The sequence below is a fragment of the Perissodus microlepis genome, chromosome 3 (genome assembly GCF_051167445.1).
Source record: "Perissodus microlepis isolate ML-2025 ecotype Zambia chromosome 3, ASM5116744v1, whole genome shotgun sequence".
In the NCBI taxonomy this organism is placed as follows: Eukaryota; Metazoa; Chordata; class Actinopteri; order Cichliformes; family Cichlidae; genus Perissodus; species Perissodus microlepis.
In genome coordinates, this window is record NC_140463.1 from 25,396,649 (window position 1) to 25,418,783 (window position 22,135).

The 22,135-nt window shown below is 41.3% G+C and overlaps 1 protein-coding gene across 7 annotated transcripts in view; it reads right to left on the reverse strand.

The window, feature by feature from the left end:
* Nucleotides 1-45: 45 nt before the first annotated feature.
* Nucleotides 46-22,135, reverse strand: part of LOC146390709 (phosphatidylinositol-binding clathrin assembly protein) — a 115,485-nt gene continuing 93,395 nt past the window's right edge. For 6 of the 7 annotated variants that reach the window (XM_084923693.1, XM_084923692.1, XM_084923690.1 and 3 more), the window contains 7 exons: nucleotides 19,524-19,667; nucleotides 19,144-19,174; nucleotides 18,750-18,882; nucleotides 15,685-15,708; nucleotides 9,781-9,837; nucleotides 8,149-8,265; nucleotides 46-6,503 (listed from right to left, as the gene is read on the reverse strand). In XM_084923693.1, coding sequence (XP_084779819.1) covers nucleotides 6,489-6,503; nucleotides 8,149-8,265; nucleotides 9,781-9,837; nucleotides 15,685-15,708; nucleotides 18,750-18,882; nucleotides 19,144-19,174; nucleotides 19,524-19,667 — 521 coding nt within the window. In that variant the 3' untranslated portion in view covers nucleotides 46-6,488. The remainder of the gene's footprint in view (nucleotides 6,504-8,148; nucleotides 8,266-9,780; nucleotides 9,838-15,684; nucleotides 15,709-18,749; nucleotides 18,883-19,143; nucleotides 19,175-19,523; nucleotides 19,668-22,135) is intronic. The other variant, XM_084923691.1, reaches the window with a different exon arrangement.

The window sequence follows — 22,135 nt, forward strand, 5'->3', positions numbered from 1 at the left end:
TTTTTATTTCTTTCAAAAAAAAAAAAAAAAAAAAAAAAAAAAAAAAAATAGAGAGAGAGAGAAAACAAGTCCCTAGAATAAACAAATATACTGCTGTAAAATAAAAGCCTGTGATTTTTTTGTGTTTTTGTCAACTGTAACATCTGTTTGCCTTTCCATGCTTGATACAATCCATATATTTCTGCTTTAAATAAATAGAAAACATGTACAAAGAAAGAGATGGGGGGGAGGAGACAGAAGAGGAATCAGAGATTAAAAGCTGTACTCTGCTCCGAAAAACATTTGGCATCATTGTGAAACTCATGGCTGATCCTGATGTACGGGGCAGGTCTGCAGCCCTCCAAAGATTTCTGCATCGTCTGTCTGTTCAGCCTGCCCCCACCGAGTAGCAATCATACCTATATACTGCTGTAAGAACGCTAATATCTTTCAAGTTCAGAAAAATAAAGAGTAAATGAAAATAATGCAGATTATGAGTATGTCTTTAAGCTGTGTTGTGAGTGTGAAGGTGTGCATTTCTCTATATACAGTATAGTGAGGCAGCAATCCGAGGGTTCTTACCAAAAAACAGATGTAGAAAAAACAGAACGTGCACAAGAGATCATCGACTCGACACACCGACTCACCGACACAAAAATGGGGGGATTTACCATCGAACAGCCTCTCTCTTTTTGCGCGTCTTCCTTTTCTTGGGGGGATGGCGGCAGGGGGGTTGACTCTGCTGCGACCCACAGGGGACGCCGCAAACCAAGCAACTAATGTGAGATCTCTGGGACAAGTTCAACCGGGTGGTTACAGCGGCCAAACATCTGTCAGTCCAGACAAAGCGATGAAACTGCCCTTGCGCTCAGATAATCCATCCGCCCCTTCGCGCTGTCGGGGCCGTTTAAAGCAGCAACGACAACAACAACAGGAGGGAATTTATCATCAGCACCACCGCTGCGACTGTCATATCATGCTTTCTTAAAAAATTCTTTGCAGGGGGGGGAACAAGAAACACCGACAACACAACCATGCACTCCCCGAGAAAAAGAGAGAGATGGCTCGCCAGAGAAGAGTCTGCTCGCTCAACGCCTCAGCAGACGTTTTAATATGACATCAAGGTTTATCCATGTATCCTCCTCCACTTAGATTCATGCTACAACAATGCAGACAGGCGGCAGCAGCTTTTTTTTTTTTTTCTTTCTTTTTTTAAAGTTGAAAGAAACTTTGCAACGTGGCCACGAGGTTCCCCAGGACTGATCCCAGCAGGCTAACAGCAGGCTAACAGCAGAAAACAGCGGTCGAGCTGGGAAAGTCTCAGCTGTAAATGTGAGAAAGAGTCTGAATTTGAGGGAAGGTGAAGCACTGAATAAGAGCCTGCATGCTCGGCCACACCTTATGCGATAAAGCCGTAAAGACTATTGGCAAGTTGCACTGACGCTAAAGGTGGCGAGCCAGCAACGGAAAAACCACCACGGCTATTTTTTCTGAACCCACTCAATCTTTCGACATCGGAACATTTTAAAACCAGTTGAATAACCTGATCCCAACTGGCAGCAGTAGGTTCCACTCAGAGAAAGTTGAACAAAAATAACAAAAGAAACGCAAAGACTGCAAAGATTACATTAAAGCAAACAGTTAACCTGATTTCACCTCCATGTCCTGGCTCTCATTTTACCCTTCTTCATTTCAAAGCCTAATGAGACTATTACAAACTTGTTATCAATCATCAGATCTGCAGTTAGACCTCATGTGATTTATTACTTTATCATCCAGGGCTATGATGACCTGATCCTGGATCAGTGCCAAGCAAATAAAGCAGCTTTTATTTGTGAAGTGTCAATTTATCACATAAGATTAGAGACAGTAAGGCAGCTGTCCTAGAATATAAAAACGGTCTCATATTGGTGCCAAAAAAGGACACATCCATTAACAAAATAGTTTTATTTTTAAAGCTGGGACTCAAAAACACAGGTGGCCCAGAGGAGGGGGAAGTTTTGAAGATGGAGAAGATCCAAAGAGTCCATATTTAGGACACAGGGAGCATCAGGAACATCCAATCACAGAATTTATCGACTATTTAAGAACTCCAGGTCCAGCTGCTACTGTTCGCGGGCTTAGAGTGCAGCCAAGATATCTGGATGAATCCTGCTGTTGTTCTCTACAGACCTGCGCGCAACCAAAGCTCAAAGGAGATTGGAAAACAGAACTTGTACTACAAGTTGAAACCAGAAAGCTTACGGCAGCAAAGACCTAAAGATTCTGCATAGTCGTATTTGTTAGAAGCCGTAGATAAGCTTGAGGTACGTCTCTCCAGCCTGCAAGCAGGCAAACATCAGCACGTTTTTCTTTGACTGTTGTGCGAAAATGCCAATATGCCACGTCTCGAAAACAGATTTACACGCAGTGGGCAAGCACGAACAAACGACGAAATCCAAGACACAAACGAATTCACTGGCGTAAAAAAAACAATAAAAAAAAAAAACAAACAGATTAAGTTTCCTGTGTTCTGCTCGAAGATCACTTGTGGCAGTTACTACGTCGTTGAGATTTAAGAGATGTGCTCAACCACTGGGTACGAATGACATCCTTCTCTGCGTAGGTTTGCAAAGACATTTCGGTGCCTCTCCGCAGAGCTATAATAAAACTCTAACAGGGAAGAGAGCTAATATCTCGATCAACTGTCCCAGTGATCAGTGGACTCAGTACTTTCCATAATTTACCTAAGTGCCCCTGAACAACAGCTGGTTGACTGACAAACCTCCCAGTCACAGCTGACATCTAAGTTCCAACACTTCTTGGACTACATACTTCACTAGTTCTAGAAAAGCACCATTTTAGCTCGCCCACTTGTAACAAAACACCTGGATATTCAAGCGTCTTGTGATTCGCCGTCGAGGTCCAACCGGAGACACTCTGTAGGCTGCTGACATCATGACTGGCAAATATGATTGGAGATGGAGGGAAAAAAAGATGAGGACCTCACCTACCAAACACTGCAGAGATGTTGAGGAAAAGCTTGAGAACTACAAAGCCTGAGAGCCGGTGAGAGGTTTAATCTACTGCTAAAAGACTGAGACATCAAGAGAGATAATAGAGCTACAGTTACTGGCGGAGAAGAGGACGGGGTGGGAAAACCTGCTGTGGGAGGTCTTCCACAGGTTTCAGGGGATACTATGAAGAGAGGCTAAGCTAACACAAGACTGCAACAGGAAGCTTCTAGAAGCAGCATCTATCCAACAGCGACAGGGATGAGTGGACAATCTAGACAAACTGGTTATTATAGCTATTTTTTTACTTACACATATCTACACATACCAACAGTGACAAACAGGCTAAAGAAGCATCCTAGAGAAAGACCAACTGGACCAGACAGGCTGAAGCGAGATTGTAGAGACTTCACAGCAGAGTGGGCGATGAGTTTGATACTGGACAACCACTGATGGCTGGGATGGAGATGCTGGACTGAGATCGGGAATGGTACTAAAAAAGCTTCAAGTTCATTGTTAGAATGGCAGGAGAGTAACCTTGAGTTTCCCGCCAAAGTGGCTGGTAGATTTGACAAACCTATTATGTTGTAAAACCCTAAACTACTTCTACACACTTCAAATCTTCCTCAACTTTTTCATACCAGAAAAGAAACAAAACCCCCAAAAACAACAGCTCTGCTACGGCAGGATAGCCACTTGAGTGCAACATTTTTGCATGTGCATTTTTGCAACAAAATTTGACTTTATAAAAACAAATCAAGCCCATTTTGTGTTAAACTTATCGGATCAAGTCTGGCTTAAAATTTGACCCTCAGAAATAGCCCTCGATGAAGAAAAGAAAATACGTACACATAAATGTGTAAGGATACACGTGGACACACGAGAAGTCGTTATGCATAAATACACCCACAGTCAAACTCATGGGGATGGATGCTTTGGCTGAGCTGAAAAGAGTCAAATTTGATCCCCACAGATTCTTGGAACCACTGAGCGAGGGGGACGCCACAGGTTCAGTGTCGCACTTACAGCCACTCACTTTGATTCAGTGCAATTAAAAGTGAATTCAACTTGATTCAGTAACATTTAACTCACTCTGTGCCGCTGTCATCAATCACTGGCACATACTGTGGATCTGCCAAGAAGTTGTACCTAATGAAACAAAGCTCAAATCCTTAAAGACTGGTTGATGAGCTGATGAAGAAGACAGGAAAAACAGATACACACAGATAGATCCAACTGAGGCAGAAAATCAACAAACCACAGGCTAACGATGCTAATTAACACTGAGAGATGAAACAAAAATACACTTTACCTATTCCTAAACTGACCACCAAGTTGAATACAATGTACAGTTGGAGGTCTCGTCACACCAACATTTGACACAGCAAATGTCTGGAAAGATATCTGCTAATTTTTTAAAATCAAGTTTAACTGTTGTGATCTTTGATAGAAAACTGTTGCCACCAGGATGTGTTTGGGGGACAAAAGTGGTTCTTCTGAAGCCTGTTAGAGCATTTATTCCTGTACTGCTGTCTAACATTTATGGAATAACTAAACTTAACGCTAACCTGAAGGAAGTCCGGCCTCCTTTGTTCCTATGCTCTTAAAGTTCTACATTTTGGACTACCCTTTATTGAGCTCAACAACAAGTTTGAGAGTCGATAAATAACTTTGATCCATTTTTTTGCAGCATCTTTGACTTCAGGGTCTAACTTGTAAAAGATAGTCAAACTCAGGTGTATGACTGCTCCTCTCCATTGGCCCATCACAGCAGCTGCACCTTTATTCCAAAGTCAACAAACCACGGATATAATTTCTTCAAAGTTGTCCTTCAAAATTCAAGGATGTTGCAAACAGCAACCATGATTAAAATTTGTCTTAATAACTCAACATTTTGAGTTATGCATCTCGAAACTACAATATACACAATTCAAAATTTTGAGATAGCCCAGAATTTAGTCTCTTTTGGGCAGTTGTTACATTTTGTCTGTGGTAGAAACAAGCGTCCAGTCTCCTGATGTCCTGGATGATCTTTTATTTTTGTATTTAGTAATGGGAGTTTTCATTTGAAAACAGCACTGCTTAGTGACTTAAGGAAAATTGCTAATGGTGCAGCTCTGGATAAGTTTAACGTAGGCCGACCTCATGCTGTTGTAGCTTATTAGCTATGTGCACAATTCTTTTCCTTACCGTTTCTCAGAGTGAAAACTTCAAAATACTACAGCTGTATTTTCAGTAAACCTTTAGTTTACTGTCTAACAGATCTCTTTAATTAATCTCTTTAATCAATGTATTAAATTTATTAAACTAAATTTCTATAATAATATTCAGAAAAAATAAACTACCCACTAGAAAAACAAAGGATAATAACAAAAAAAACCCAAACTACCAAATTACTATCTAACTAGCTAACTGCTATTAGCTTAGTTTTGCTGTGTCACTTTCTGGTGTGACTAGGCCTTAAAACATAATTTCATACAGTGCTAGCATGTTGTGCCTGCTAGCTCCCATCTTTCTGTGTGTATCTGTAGCATTACGTGGAGAAAAACAATGCTGTATGAGTAACAAAGACTTTAGCTCAAAACCCTTAACAACAAACGCTCAATTACTATTAACAAATGCTTCAACAAATCGCTGTACAAGCCCCGATAACATTCAGGAGAAGTTGGCGAAGAAAAACTGACAGAAAAATACAAATATATCCCAACAAAGCGGAAAATTACAGGAAACACACCGAAGAGGATTTGCCACTAAATCTCTTGCTAAGTGGACGGTTGTGGACGCAGACAGGGAGCGAGGGTGGGGATGGAGAGGAGGTCCGTGGCAAAAGTATTGTCTGAAACAACTGCTGAGCACACGCACGCACACGCACGCACGCACACGCACACGCACACACACACACACACACACACACACACACACACTAAAACAAACACTTGTCTTCTTGTAAGTGCTCCAAAGTTGCCGTTGCAGGCGAGCAGTGACCCACAGAGGACAAAATAGCACCAGTATGAAATAAAGCTAATTCTGCAGCAGAGACTCTCACAGCAGTCAGATACATTTAGCCTGACTGAAAACCAGAGGTAGGATTTCCTGAATCCCCTCTTCCCTCCTCCCCGTCGTTCTCTCTCGTCCTTATTCCCTCTCCTGAAACATCACTCCATCGATAGGAACACAAATCAGACAATAAACAGAGAGAAGCTACACACTCACAGACACACACACACACACACACACACACACAGGTGCAAAGAGTTGTTTCAGACAACGAGCAGCCAGGATAACATCTTCCCCATCGAACCCCTGCCATCGCTCAGTCCATCCTTTTCGTCATCTTCTCTTCCTCTTTCCAACTTGACTTTTGGTGTCAGCCCGGTTATCTTGTGTCAGTCTATCGTTTCAGCTTGAGCAAATCATCCTTCCGTCCATCATCATCCTCTTGTGTTTGTTTATGCTGTTTGTTTGTTTGTTTGTATGTATGTCGCTTTTGGCACTCTGCTTCCCCTCCTGACTGGATTACATAAACTGCATCTAAACAGACAAAGAAGAGAGAACATGATAGGAGAAACTGTTTTGATCACAGAGAAGCCCTCTGACGCTCTGCTCTGACAGCAGTAAAGAATTTCTCAATGGGAAATTACACAAAAAACAGAGGGTGAGGAAAAATGGCAAGATAAAACGAGATAAAAAAAAAACAATACAAACAACCTTCTATGAAAAATACCAGCATTTTTAAAAAATTGCTGAATAATTGAACTTCCCCGGGCCTCTTAAAAGCTATCAGATGAAAACACAGTTGACCTGGTGATCATTCTTTACCCTGTCTTCTATGCATTTGTTGCTTTTAAGATGACTTTCTGTGTGCCAAATGTTATTTATGACTGTACTGCTGGTTTTGTTTTCAACCAGTCTGCCACTCTCAGGTTTTCTGTGACTCAAGACGACACATCTATCTGTGTCACAGGTTGGGAGAATTTTCTTTAAGGAATCAGGGGAAAAACAAACATTTTGGCATTTTCACAAACTACCTGTGCTTGTCTTTCTATTTCAGTGTTTCCCTTTTACAGTCGTGTTGCAAATTTCTAGCCATCCAGCATCCTGGAGTCACCTCTTTAATGTTGACCTTAAATCTGGTGTTCTGCCCACGAGGTGCCCATTTTCACAGAATATATGCCTCTTTTCTACTCGTACCTTCTCAGCTCGACTCGACTTTTAGGGTTTTCAATTACGTGGTAGTAGCTGTTACTTTTTAGTACCTGATGGGCCGAGGTTCCAGTCTGAAAATGTGAGGTCAACAGACTGCATGTCATCGATTGGTCACTCAGTAGCGAGATTGAAAACAAAAACTGCCATTTTTGAAGCTCTGCAATGAGTCAAATGGCTCCACAAAAACCAGAATCGTGGTGCCGAGTCTGACAAAAAGCCATAGACCAAGCAGCGGGAACACCATCACCTCGACGTCCTCCATTGTTGCGTTATGATTGCGACGCTTATAAATGTCATAGACTTGCGGAAGCGCTGCTATAACGACCCAACACATATTGAGCTGGTACTCAATTATAATGGAAAACAACTGAAACACAGTTGATTCAAGTAAAGCCAAGTAGGTACCAGTGGAAAGAGGCATAAAATGGATGGAGCTCCTGGTCGTGTACAGTGAGGCCAACGAGGAATTTAAAATTTTTAAAATTTTCATTTTAATGTCTTTTTAATGGACACCAGGGGCCGATAACTGGTTCAAAAAAAACAAAAAAAACCCAAAATCCACAACCAACTCATAAAACCTCATAACTGATAAAGTGTCACTGATCAAAACACAAATCTTGGTAAGAGCATGTTGTTGCATGAACTTCCTGTTTTGCCACCCACAAAGAACGTGAGAATTTAAACTGATGTTGATGTTGTAATCATAATAAGAGCAGCTCTGTTATTAGCAGTTAATCTTCTCTAAGTTGGTTCAAGCCTCAAGTTTGGAAAAAATTGCATGCAAATTCATTCAAAACTTTCTGAGTAATCCTGCTAACACACTGTCAAACAAACACACCGAGACAATCGCATAACCAGCCTGGCCAAATTAATAAAGTCAGGGTGACTTTGAGTCCAACATTTTCAATCCTGTCATTTAATTAACTAAAAGTAATCAGCTGTTAAGATATTAAAAATGTATGAGAGTTACCTGGGCTCCGGGCATGGGTGCGAAGGGGTTAGTGGGTCTTAGAACAGGCTGGTTGTACATCATTGGCTGAGGAGCCATCACAGGTACCCCACCCATCTGACCCATCTGGGGAGGAACCTGGACAAAGGTAAGACGAGGAGCTTGAAAAATAAGGTGACTGGAGTTCTTTAAATTTCGTGCAGATGTTTCACATCTCATCCAATAAGCTTCTTCAGGTCTAAAACCAGAAGGTGGCGAGTCCCAGGCATTTAAACCCTCCTGGGAGTTGACCCACTATGAACCCTTTAACACCTACCATAGAACCAAGTCCACCAGAGTTATCTTTATATTTTTACATGCTGTAGTGCCATTTTTGGAAGTTGCTATACATCAATATAACCGTTATAGCCCAAATTTTAATAATATGTATGCATTAAGTCTATAATAACTACATAAATTGCAAAAAAGTGCAATAAACTACAAAAAAAATTGAAAATCGCTTTTTTTTTTTTTTAACATATATTTCTAGTTAGAGAAATTTAAGAGGCTTAAAGTTGCACAAAATAGTTTCTAACAAAAGGAAATTTATTTTGAGTGTCTTCATAGTTTTATTTTTGAGATACACCAATTTTTATATACTGCAGGAAAAACGAAAATAAATATTACAATGCAAATTTGCAAAAGAAAAAGAATATGCATCAAAATAAACTATTTCCAGCAGTGCAATTTAAGTTCTAAGCATCCCAGAAACTATACAGAAAAGCATAAAGCCAAATATGACTTTTAAAAACACCAGTACAGGCTTATAAGGCCCTGAAGGTAAAAAAACTACATTTTCCGCAAAAATGACACCACTTCCGGTTTTGGGCAGGTAATGGCGGACATACGATAGTTCGCGCTGATGTCTATTCCAACGTAGGAAGTGTTTTGAACAGCTGATCGGATCGGCAAAGCGTGTTTCTGGAATATTATGTTTTTGTTGCTGCAAGTGCTTTTTATGCAATTTTTGCAAAGCTATATGTGGAAGGAAACCGTGACCTAGGACAAGCTGATGGCATAAAATGTTAGTACAACTCCTCCGGTTTCATATGTAAAAAAAATTATTGTGCTAGCTTACGTGGTTCCGGTTCTACAGGGATTTTAAAATAGTTACGCAAAATGGAGCGTGCCCGCTCCGATCGGTTTTAAAGGGTTAAACATGTGTCTCATCACATGTGCCAAGCTGTGAAAGAGGGCATGGGTCATTATCAGCAGAGGTTTCAGGTGAAACCACTGTGAGACCTTGCCTCATCCTATCATGTGACCCACTGAGGTCACATAACCCAAGGTGTGAGTGGGGGTTGAGGCACCTGGGAAGGGATCTCAAAACTAGATGTAGGTGGCAGACTGTCATAGGCCACCCCCTCGGTTCAATGGTGGTCGTTCACAGCGCACATAGATGGACTCATTTACTCCTCTTGTCTTCTCTGTCCAAAATGTGAACATTGGTCCCCTTGTTCTCAAACTTGGGTGTCCACGCTAGTTATGCTACATTTGAAAACACACAGTTTAATTAATAATACAAATGCAGACTTGCAGCTCTAGTCTCCATATAAATCTACGACAGTACCCCCCCAGGCATGTGTGGGAATATGTTAATATGTGCATGCTTACCATTCCATACACAGGCACTTGCGGTGTGGTCATGGGGAAAGCCATGGGAGCTGGAGCCTGGCAGAAAAACAGAAAACAGGTGTCAACTATCAGAACAAAAGCACCTGAGTCAAACATTTCATGGCTTTTGTCACATACGGCTTCAAGCCTTCAAAAAATAAAATAAAATAAAAACCTCACAATAAAGCCTACTTTATGTGCAAGGAGAGTACATTTAATGCTCAAGTATGTGCACATTAGGAGCACAATAACGCAGCATGCAGTAGGGGTACTTAGTGGATTCCCACTGAGTGTAATCATTACCACTGCTTTAAAAAGGGGTGGCTCAATAGCACAGTGATTGGCCCTGCCCTGCTCACTTTGCAAATCAAATCCACTACAGCTGAACAGGCTTCAAATTCGATGTGACGGGCAATTTGTAGCCGTCGTTTACAACCCACGTGTGTCTGCGTCGCCGCCGCCCGACTTCTGCTTGACAAATTGGTAATTTATGGGCGTGAGCGTCTGTGGTACATTGCGGTATCGTGTCGGCGAATATCCTGGATGGAAGTCAGTTTACAAGATGATATGGGCAGGTGCAGGGCGGTGTGCCTCTTGCACAACAGTAGAGGAGTATTAATATCAACAGATGAGTTACTGACAGAGCCCATACAACTTTGATGTCTGTCAAACACAACCAGGAAGCACATCACTGGGTTTTGGGAACACCTTATAGCGTTTGCACTCTCCTCATCACAAGCCGTGACTGCCTGCTCTGCTGCAGGTCAGCCCCCGCTCACCCCACTGTTTGCAAAAACCCATTAAAAACAGCTGCCTTCACAGACCTAACCCATCATCGTAAATGACACAACCGCGGCATTTTTAACACAATTACAAAGCCTCAATCAAACTGCTGAGAGAAACTGGTAAAATATTTCCATTAAACACAGCAATTAGCTGCATGGGTAAGTCATAGCAGGCTTACGTAAAATGATGAGCTACATGAATTAAGTGAGTGCACTTGTGGGTTTAGTTTTGTTATTGGCAAAAATACAACCACCCCAGCATCATCATTTAATTGTTATTTATGCACTGACACCATAAAAAGGACCTGTTGTGGTCATTTCAAATGAGGCACGTTGACTCTCGGACTCCAGCGTAGCTTTACATGATTTTTTTTGTGTCCGTTTTTGCTACCTCTCCTTTCATGGCCTGTCTAACTTTCTCTTTTGTGACGCGCTGCTCTTTGCAAACAGACAGTTTCATGCGTGAAAAGTTCCCACAGATGTGGAGAATCTCTGGATTAATTTGACACATCTGAAAAAAATGTGACATATAACCGTCAGGCGTGTTCACGAGTTGATTTGTCTTTTATGACGGATATTAAGATAATGAGCAGTAAGTACAAGTCAGTGTGACACACTGAGTTTAATAGCCCGTGCATAAAATCAGAGAGCTCAGATTTGACTCAGAGAAGGAATATCTTTCAGTTTCTATTATTTCTAATGTGCCTCACACGGTGTCTTTGGCTGAAGTTAAAGATATTCTTGCTCATCATTTAAAAAAAATAATAAAATTGAGTTTTTCCCCTACTTGCATTATCTTGATGAAATGAGAACATCTGATGTGACTATTTAAGTCAAACTACTGTGACTGCTCCACAGGATGATTTATCACCTCACTCGATCTGATTTGATTGTGTGCGCTATGCGAGCTTTTGACTCCAGCACTTTAAAACTTATGAAAACTGAGCCGAAGTCATTTAAAATACTCAGAAAACTGCATCTGAACACTGAAGATTTAAAGTGATTTATAAAAGGAGGAAGATGGGTGGTCCCAGTGAAGAGCACGCCTACCTGACCTTTTCCACCTGAACCACGAGTGAGAAGCTTCTGCACAGATGGTTACAGAGCAGTCAGCTCACTAACTTTTAATGGTGTGTATGGGGATTGGGCAGGGATTCCCAAAGTGTGGGCCAAGGCCCCCTGGTGGGCTGTGAAAGTACTGGAGGTGGGTCGCAGTATTAACAGTAATATCAGTTTGTGTTTACAGGTAATAATACTGCAGTATAATTCTAACTAACCGGGCAGCTCACGCAATTTAAAGATATAAAACATTTGAAGAGAAAAAAAAAAAGAAAAGGCAGATGTGAAATGTAAAAGTGAGGTCAGAGGTCAAACCTGTCCTGATATTTGGATGCAAACTATAATGTGACATTTACATCAGTGCCATTTTCTAAATGTTGCCAATACAAACAAAGGCAGCAGGATTTTAAGCAAAGTTTCAAAGACGAGACATTTTAAAAAAGCTTGACCTGATTTGACCTTGAAGAGGTCGAAGGTCAAAAGTAACACAGTATTTAGAATCCCCATCGTTCCCTGTATGCCAATATATTGTCGGTACAAACAACAGCAGTCAGAAACAAATAGCTCTATATACCATCATTATCATTTTGACCTTTCACGCCAATCTATTGAACTTGAAGGGGAGGTCAAAGGTCAAACGTGAGACTATTTTAAATCTTTCTATATATGTTAACAAATAAAAACACAATTTCCTTGGTGAAGGTAACAAGTAAGCTAGCCTGCCTTCTGCTACTTTAATTGTCCGTCTGTTATTTTTCAGTGTCAAACAGCTTTCTGAGCGATGGCTGCCACTTTCAGAACCACAGTCTCAGCCCTGCAGTGTCATTGCCAGGACTTAAATGTGGATGTGAGGTAAAAGATCCTTGCAAAAAAACATTTAAGACCTCTCTGTGCTGATTTTCCACGTTCGATGGCAAGACCCTCAAAATGACCAACTTTGAAGATCTCTCACAAAGCGCAAAGACTTCGCCTCGCTCAGTGTATACTCTGGTTAAGACGCCCTCAGGAGAAAAGCCAGATGAGGTGAACCTGCGAACCGCCCTCAGGAGATAATCAATCTCAAGTAAGTTCTCGCCTTTGTAGAGCGAGTTGTGACAGTTGCTCAAAAGCATTAATCAAAGTGAACTACAAGTTGTATGAAAAGAAGCCAATTCGGATAAAAAAAAGACGCTTTAATTTATCCATCTTATTGTGCGTTCAGCAATTGATCAGTGGGTTTGTGGTTTTAGCATTTGAACCCTGATTAAAGATGAAATTGACTTTACCGTCATCTGCACCCGAATCGCTCATTAATTTGCAAACCATCTGTCTCTGCTTCCTGTCTGTCTTCACGGCTGCTTGTGCAAAAACGACGGCGAGCATCATTTTTATTCCCTACTTCTTTAAAACACGACAGAAAAACAAAAAGAAAACCAAGACAAAGCAGAGAAGGTGAGACGTGTCGATGCACTGCTGCAGATTCTCAACCGGTGTTTTTGTCCATCTATCTTTACGCCGCTGACGGCTCCTCGGTGCATCGTGTGACACATCCATGAGTTTGTATTCGTCTTTTTATGCTCAATCTCCCGCCTGCTGTTCTATCCTTCACCAGCGTGTCTCCCTGCCTATCTGCGCATTAAAAAAAAAAGAAATCTGTCTTTTCTCTGCATCTTTCATCTCAAGTTTCAGCTTTCACAGCTGAACTTCTGCTGCTCCCTCTGCCATCTCCTCGGCACAAGCGACTTTCTTCTTTCTGTGCTTTCTAATGCAAACTCAGACTTCTGACCTTGAGTGGCCTTCAGTCTCAGTCACAGTTAAAAAAAAGAAAAAAGAAAAGCAAAGGGAAAATGCTTTTTGATGGCATTTTTGAATATTCAACCAGCGCAGACCGTTACAACCTTGCCCTTCTGTTGAGAATCTCAGACGTGGGAGTTTCGATTATCATGCGTGAAGCGTGACGAGCTGCTTACTCGTGTTACCTGTGATGTCTCATGCAGTTCTGCTATGATTTATTTATTGTCTCATGGATTATGGGAGGTCATCTCAGCTGCGCTGGAGTCACAGACTGTGTATTTTCATTCTCGGGGACAGTAATGAGCAGTTTTATTAATATTCTCTCTCTGAGCTTTGTTTGGTTAAAGCTGATGTTTCTGTCGTGCTGACTAAACCACGCAGGATTTCTGTGTCGTACCATGTAAGAGGTGAAAAGTTTGTTTTAGTTCGTTCTGCTCAGGGACCCATCACCTCTCTTTTCCTATTATTGTGCTGCTGAATTAATCCCCATAGGCAATTTCTGTTCTTGCTGGCTTGTCAGTGGGAGTTAAAGGCTGAAATAATATAACACCTTAAGAATTAGCTGGTAGAATTACTTCAACACATTTTTTCCTGCACATCTCTTAAAAAATAAATAAATAAAAAAAGATGTTTCTTGGTGCATCAGGGACTCATTTCAGCTGGATTTTGCTGCTCTGTTGCAGGGTGTTTAAACTCTTTACCCCTTGAAAGTCGACTAAGAGGCTCTTTGTTATTTTTCAACTACTCTAATGATCATTAAACCAAGTATTAACTGAGATATACTGAGGTGTCAAAGCTAGTCTTTAAGGGTACAGAGCAGGTTGTCTGATGCCGACTGTATGGGGGGGGGGAAGAGTTAAGAGGAGCTATTATGAGTATATTCTAGTTTTGTTTTGTGTTTGATTCTTAACTCTGTATTATGTCAGTGATGTGGGATATACCTTAAGCTTTCTGTTTGCAAGAGCAGCCAATAAGAGGTAAACAACCTGTAAAGTAGCGATGGCAAACACATACTGCTCCCATTTCGATCTCAAAGCTGAACCAAAGAAACTCCTCTTTCTGTCAGTGTAGTTTATTAACATTTAACTACACACTGAATCCCTGAGATATCTGAATATAAGAAGTCGTCTAAATGCAACAGCAAATCTCTACATGACAAAGAAACACTGCTGTAGTAAATGAAAGAAACACTCTGGGACTAACTTGTGAAAAAAATATCTAAAATGACAGATAACCTTCTGTAAGGTCATTAAAACAACATTATGAATTTAGGAAAATTTCTTATTTAATTTTCTTAAATTTTGCCTGATGAAAAAAACTTTTAGAGCAGAAAAAACAGGCACTTTTCTGTCATTTATTAATTATTTTGATGCAGTATGATTAATTTATCATCAGAAAAAGCTTCAACACTTATGAAAATGGCAAAGTATCTGAAAGAATGCTTGCAAAACAGGCCGTTTCTTTATATAATGTACAACCTTTTCATAAATCCTGTTCACTACAGTCTGTTTACCCATGAAAGCAAAGACGTGAAAAGAAAAGGTTACGCCACAACCTCTACCTCTAGGTCTAAATCAGGCCTGAGGGTCATTAAAAGCAACAAATGAGACCAAATTGATACACAGATCAATGTTAACAACTGAAAAGTGTTGTTTATATTAGAAAAAAAAAAAAACCCCGTTAGAGCTGACTCTCTGTGGCTGTTTGCAACCATTTAGTAACTTGTTTTTAAATCCTTCATTGCAATACTTTGATCTGTGCATCCTGGACCGGACCTCTGCTGCACATGAAGTTTTTCCTTTCATACCGAGATAACGTCGCCATTTCAGCCACAGAGATAACAGACTTCTGAAGCGCCTCAGAGTGGCTCGGTTTGCTGTTTTGTTTCCGTTTCATGGGATTTGTTGATTGAGGGGGGAGAAAAATGTGGATAATAACCCGATGAACGGCTGACAAATAAATTAGACGTGGATCTTTTAAAAGACACCCAGAAGAATGGAGCTCTTAGGTTTTAGTAGGGAGAAGGAGCGCCTTGTTCTACTTCCTCACATCAATTTGCTTACATAAGCAGCGCAGACTATTACTTTTTATCACAGAGGTGAGAAGGTTATTTATGATAATGGTGCAAGAATAGAATGAAATTCCTTTTTTTCTCTCTCTATTTTTTTTAAATAAGCGTCTCCGGGGAATGCAAGTGAAAGAAGAGGTGACAGGGAAAGAGATGAAGAGAAAGATACCCGGGAGAGGACGTGTCTGAGCAGCTTGTTAAACAGAGATAAGTACTTACATAACTAGTATAGAACATTCCATTCTGCATCAGGACGCAACGAGGAAAAGGGACAAAAAACAGAGAAAGACAAGAGAGGAGGAGGAGGGAGAGGAGGCAAGGTGATGAGATGGGAAAAAGTGGGGGAAAATGAGCGGGAGATGATGAAAGAGGGTGGCAAAACCGGTAGAGTGAGGTAAAGATGAGGAGAAAGTAAGGAGGAGGAAAAACGAGAGTGAAAGGTTAGAAGCACAGGAAACAAGCAGAAAATAATAAAAGAATGAGGGGTCGCGGTGCAAACGTGCAGATGTCAAAGGCAGGGCGAAGAAAACAGGACGAGAAGATGACAACGCAACAAAAAACAAAAAACAACAAGAGTCGTGATAAAGCAAAACACGAGCCAACGAGGGAAGGAAGATGAGTGGATGACGGTGCAAAACGAGCGGACGAGGAGGATGAGCGGGACAGGAAGGAGAGATTAGAGGGAATGACAGCAGAGGTGAAGCGGACAGCGAGGGAAGAAAGGAAGAAAGGGAAAGATCAACAGGAGGAGAAAATGAGAGAAAGAGGGGAAGCGGAGGGTTAGTGACAGTTTGTCCACGTCAGCCAGAAACTGCAGTCAAGAGATCAGGATGACAATCAGGAGCTGCCAGGATCAGCAAACACACACAAATAACCAACCACACACACACACACACACACACACACACACACTGCATGCACAAGCAGCTATAAAATGTACCGAGCTGATACAACAAAGGCCACCGCACAGACATGCACAGATATTTTCACAGCGCTCGGTGTGAGAAGTGCCACAGTTTTAGATTAGATGCATGTCCTACAAAGTGTTTGCAAGTTCCAGTCAGCTCGGCATCACGCTGTATGTTTGTGAGAAGCCAAACTAAATATTTAAACTGATTTTGTCTCCAGCACTGGCAGAAACATGAAAGGAGGCCAAATTATTATACTGACATTTTGGGAACTTTCCGGCACAGAGTGAAATGAGAAGATGCTACATGCCCTCGCAGTGAGGACGTGGATGTGTTGGATCTGGAAAGAGCCCCTGTGGCTGTACGACCCCACCCTGTTCGTCAGTGCAGATCAAATGTGAACATCTTACTGCACAAGGAGATTACTGATTGGTTCGCTTCCAGACTCATGCTATGTAGAAAGGCAGGATAAGTTTTGGTTGGATCTTGTTTTCAGAAGTTGTCAATACATTTCATCAGTTTTTGTCGCCCTGCATTAGATTTTATTTAGCTGTCGTCTCGTTTATGTCAGGGAAAAAAAAAACTGAAAACGATGACGGGAATTACTGGTCAACGAAATTGATTAGTTTCTGCTGGTTTGATTTGTGTAACATGGGATGTTGGGCCGCCACAGCCGGGTTGAAGACATGAGTGTACGGTGACATCTGGCGATGATGTCAGTGGCGGTGTTCAAAGTCACCAGTGCGGTGGATGCAAAGGTGTCCTAAAGCGTGATTGAAACTTTTGCAGGAAATCTACATCCTAACTTAACGAATTAACCAGAAACAACTCTTTTCCCCACAAAGCAACCTTCCACGCCAATCAAGTCTTGTGGTATGCGTTGACCCGACGTGTAGTTACATTTATGTAGAAGGATAAGGTGCAGAGGTAAAATGGATTTCCGGAGGTGTAACTTTGAGGTCTGACAATTTAAGCTTAAACCAGCATTTCTGAGATTGGTCAGCAGGGGGCGACTACTCAGGTTGCCAGAAGTTATTCAGTTCTATGGAAATCTAAATGAAAACTACCGCTGTGTCGAACTGCTTTATTACCTCAGTAAACACTTTCTGTCTAGGTTTCTGGTCTCAGCTGTTTGTCTCAAGTCTTCCTGTTAAAAGGGAGTTTTTCCTTCCCACTGTCGCCAAAGTGCTTGCTCATAGGGGGTCATGTGATTGTTGGGTTTTTCTCTGTTAGTATTATTGTAGGGTCTACCTTAAACCTTAAAGCGCCTTGAGGCGACAGTTGTTGTGATATGGTGGTGTATAAATAAAATTTAATTGAATTAACTGAATAAGCCACTTCATAATTTTCAGTTTAGAAATTATACTTAGTGTTGGAGGTTAAAAAAAAAAAAAATCATACTTCTTTTACATTATTTTAACGAGCTGACCTAAGCAAAGAAAACTGCTAGCGGAGCTTTGACTGTGGCATCTTGTCATCAACCAACCGCATTTCCCAAAATGCCGTGCATCAAACAACAATAAAGAGTCTTTCCCATGAATTTTTTTCTGTAAGATTTTTTTCATGACTTTAACAATAACTTTGGTTTATCACAACTCAAGTCTCATTTTCGTAGCTTGGGGCATCATTTATGAAAGCTGGCAGCAATTAAAGTCATTGAGGATAAGAAACATGATGAGACCGGGTATTAAAGCAACAGACAATTAATAACTCGCTGTGGGGGATATTTTGTTGGCACGCTTTGGGCCCCTTAGGCAGGCTGATGCTCTGATCGTAGTGAGTATTGTTGCTGTCCACGTCCATCCCTTTATGATCACAGTGTACCATCTTCTGGTGGCTGCTTCCAGCAGGATAACAAACCATGTCTCAAACTGATTCCTTGACTCCACAGTCACCAGATCTCAACTCAGGAGAGCCCCTTTGAGACGTGGCAGAATGGAAGATCAACATCATGGATATTTAGATAACATTTTACTGAATTAAGCAACTCTGAAGGGAAAAGTAACTCAGCACTAGACCTGACAAAGTAACCAGTGAGCTTTAGTTTCATTTTGTTTTTTGCTTTCTTTTCCAAACTTGCAGGTTTGTTTCCCCCCAGTCTACCCAACTGGGTCCAGTTTGTAGCTGTTGTGGACATCTTGTGATGTTGTTCTCAAAATCTGAGCTAGTTAACTTGGTTAATCTAAAGTAAAGCACTAAACAGGAATGATGCCAAAAATGCCAAATGAGAAGATAAGATTTCTTTTTGTGATAAACCAAAATTATCCAAGACTTCCAGGACTTACAGACACCTCGATGGACGCCTTTGGGCAAAATGTTGAGGTTGCACAATTCTTTATAGCAGCTGGGTATTTGTGCATGTGTTGGTCTCCTTACCACATGTGGTACAGGCATGGGCTGTGGGGCCATGGGTGCTGGGCTCCACTGTGTGGTCGACATGGTCTTATTTTGCCAGTTCTGGCCGCCCGTCAGCTTCTTCTCTCCAGGTTGGTTCCACTGCATATCTGGCCTGTGGAGGTCAAACGGATTCAGCTGTTTAAGCTCAGGTTTAGTTATCACATAATTTGCTATTTACGTTTTTCAAATCTTTAAAGTCTAATTCAATAGGCCACAGATGTGTGTGTATATTAAGCAGTTTATAATAAATTTGCTTTCTGAGATTTGTGCTGACAGTTTCCTGACCAAGAACAGCTTAAAAGCGTATATTTGCTTTTGCAGAGACTACAGGCACAATTCAGGAAAGGCACCATCACGACTCAGCAAAACTTACTTTTTGGCTGGGGTCCCACCAAACTGCAGATCTGTGGAGAGTTGGAAACACAGAGAAAGTGAGTGATCGCAGTTAAGACAGTACAATGAAAAGAGAGGCAGGAAGGAATTTCAGCCTCAGATGCTGTTTTTTTTCCCCTCATGAAAAGAGGTTCAGATTTCCACAAAGAAATAACAAATTCCAACCAAACAGATGAAGTTAAAGAGGAATATGCAGGTTCACTTCTATGTACAAGCAACAGTAAACTTTAATATGTCCTTAAGAGTCTGAGAGTACACTGCAGGCACGTATTCAAGGCCAGGCATTGCATGTGCCACGTTATGTAACTGAGTTTTTCCTCTCGTCTTTGCTGGTCTATTCACATGAATCTCAACACTCACTGCCCACGAGGTTGGCCAGAGACGAGTCGAGGTCGTTGGCTAGCAGCTTTCCTCCAGGATGGATGGCCACTTGAGGGGGAGGTGGAGGAGGTGCGGTGTGTGTGGGAACTGTAGGCTTTAACAGGTCTCCGAGAGCATCAAAACCTGAAGAAGAAATCAGGGTAAACAAGCGAGTGAGATGGGTGTGCAGAAAAACTGCATTTTTAATAGGAATGGCTGCTAATAACGGCATACGGGCAGGCAGAAAGACTGAGCAAAAAGCAAGATCAAGCGCTTCATATTTAATTTAACTGAGTGGCAGACTTGACCGCTGATAAACCTTTTCCCTCAACAGCAACTGTTCAATTACAGATTAGAAAACTGTAACTAGGCACAGAAGGCCTGTCAAGCTTTGGATTTCTCCATATGCCAAGTCAATAAAGAGACAAGGAGCAAAAGGCTACATATATATCACTGTTTGCCTGCTTTAATGTGAGCTGCACAGCTCAGCTACAGTAGCAATCAACATTTTACTAGCCAAATTGCATTTTGTAGGGTTACTGTATCAAGAATATGGTGTAGTATTTCTCACCAACAGCTACCTCTGGAGATGTTACAGTTATCCTTCATTGTAGCTACAAATCCTTAAGTCTTTCTGGAACCACGCTACCACACACGTTTAATGTTAGCTCAAGTGTCCTGGATGCTACTAAGCCCAACTGTACACGCTGTTAACCCCTCTATCCCGCTCTTCACTGGATGTGGGAAAGAATACATTTGTTGTAAACAGTCTAGCAATGTTGGCAAAGAGCCCTTTGTTTACTGAACACGCTTACTGGTGATACACAGAGAGCCTTTTTGTAATCAAACTAAGTCGTTCATGTTAGCTTACTTGTCCTAAATGCTAATTAGATTGCAGTTACAGATGTGAAAAAGAAAGTTTTCCCAGGACTGAATATACCCTGTGATTCAGCAGCTTGTAGAACTGCCTTTATCAGCAATAACATGAAGTAATAATTTTCTGTGTGGCTTTGAGTCTCTCACATCAGTGTGGAGGACTTTTAGTCTGCTCTTCTTTACAGCGTTGATTCAGTTCATTGAGGTTTGCAGAATGTCTGCCAGACAGGTGGCCTCACATTTGACTCTAGAACACTTTGGCATACAGACGAGTCCATGGTCGACTCAGTGACTACAAGGTGCTCAGGTCATGTGGCGGCAAAAACAAGCCCCGATCATCACCCCTCCTCTATCGTGCCCGACAGTTGGTATGAGGTGCTTGTGCTGATATGCTGTTGGGATTTTTCAGACATGGTGCTGCGCAGCAAAACATCTCCACTTTGGTCTCATCAGTTCAAAGGACATTCTAGAAGTCTTGTGGTTTCTGATTTACAAACTGATTTTTAGAGAGAAAAACCACAGTTTGGCCTCCGTTCCAAACAAGCAATACTTCTTCAGTCTTTTTCTGATCATGCTGTCATGAACTTTTACATTTGACATGTTAACTGAGGTCAGCAGAGTCTGAGATGTAGTTCCTTTTTTGCAGTTCCTCTGAGCATTGTTTTACTTTGGGTTGCCAAAAATACCATGTTTACCTAACCCAAACAGACAAACTAGCTTCTTTAATAGCAGATGTCTGCTTAAACCTGTCCACCTATATCAAAAAATGACTGGATTTCCATTGAAATCTGCAGCTGTTCTCACTGTGAGCTGTATTATGCTCCAACGCAACAACAAAAAGTTCGACAGGCAGAATTTACCAACTTACTAAAGGAGACGGGGGACTATCAATGATGAAAAAAGAAAAATAACATCTAAAAGTTAATGAGTGAAGTTCACGCTGGAGGACAAGACAAGAAAGTTTGGGAACAAAAGTTATAAAGTTTCTGTATCAGTGAGAAGACATTTAATCCTGACTCTAATGAGAGCAGGCTCCTGCTTTCAACTTAATTTTTCCTACTCTTTAAATACATCAACTTATGGCTCGACCACTTTAATGAAGCCGAGCTGGACAGTTTTGATCTGAGAATATTGCTGAGTTGGGCCTCCTTAATATGAACCTCAATCTCACTGGTAGCCTCTCTGTTAATTGAATTCTTTCCAACCTATTTTTAGCATTTACCCACTCGGGGAAAAAAGCAGATAGTTTAAATCAGATATCCTCGACCTAAACCGCTCTTTTTTTCTTTGCCATGTAGCAGCTTCAGTAGCGAGTCTTTAATCCCTGACTCGGTAGCTTGCAGCAGTTGTTCCAGATGATTGATTTATCTGTTTGTAGTCGTCATGTACACACTCTGACTGTGAACAGTGATTAGTTTGGAACATGCGTGTGTGCTTCTGTGTGGGAAAGTTAACTGTGTTTGTCTCTGATAGGTGGAAATGACAGGGTAATTTCCTGCACTGGTGTGGAAGTGTGTGCGTCTAAGTGGCTGCGTTAACAGCTTCTCATGTCAGCACTCATTCAGCTAATGGCTTAGCACAGGTCTGATGGTGGGAACCTGGAGATGTGATGGTGCATATTCAGAGGAGGAAAAGGTCAGCATGGCTAAAACTATTAAAAAAATATCTTTCATTGAAAGATGGAGAGATGAAGGCAGGAGAACAGCAACAAAAATTAAAACAAGAATGAGGACAAA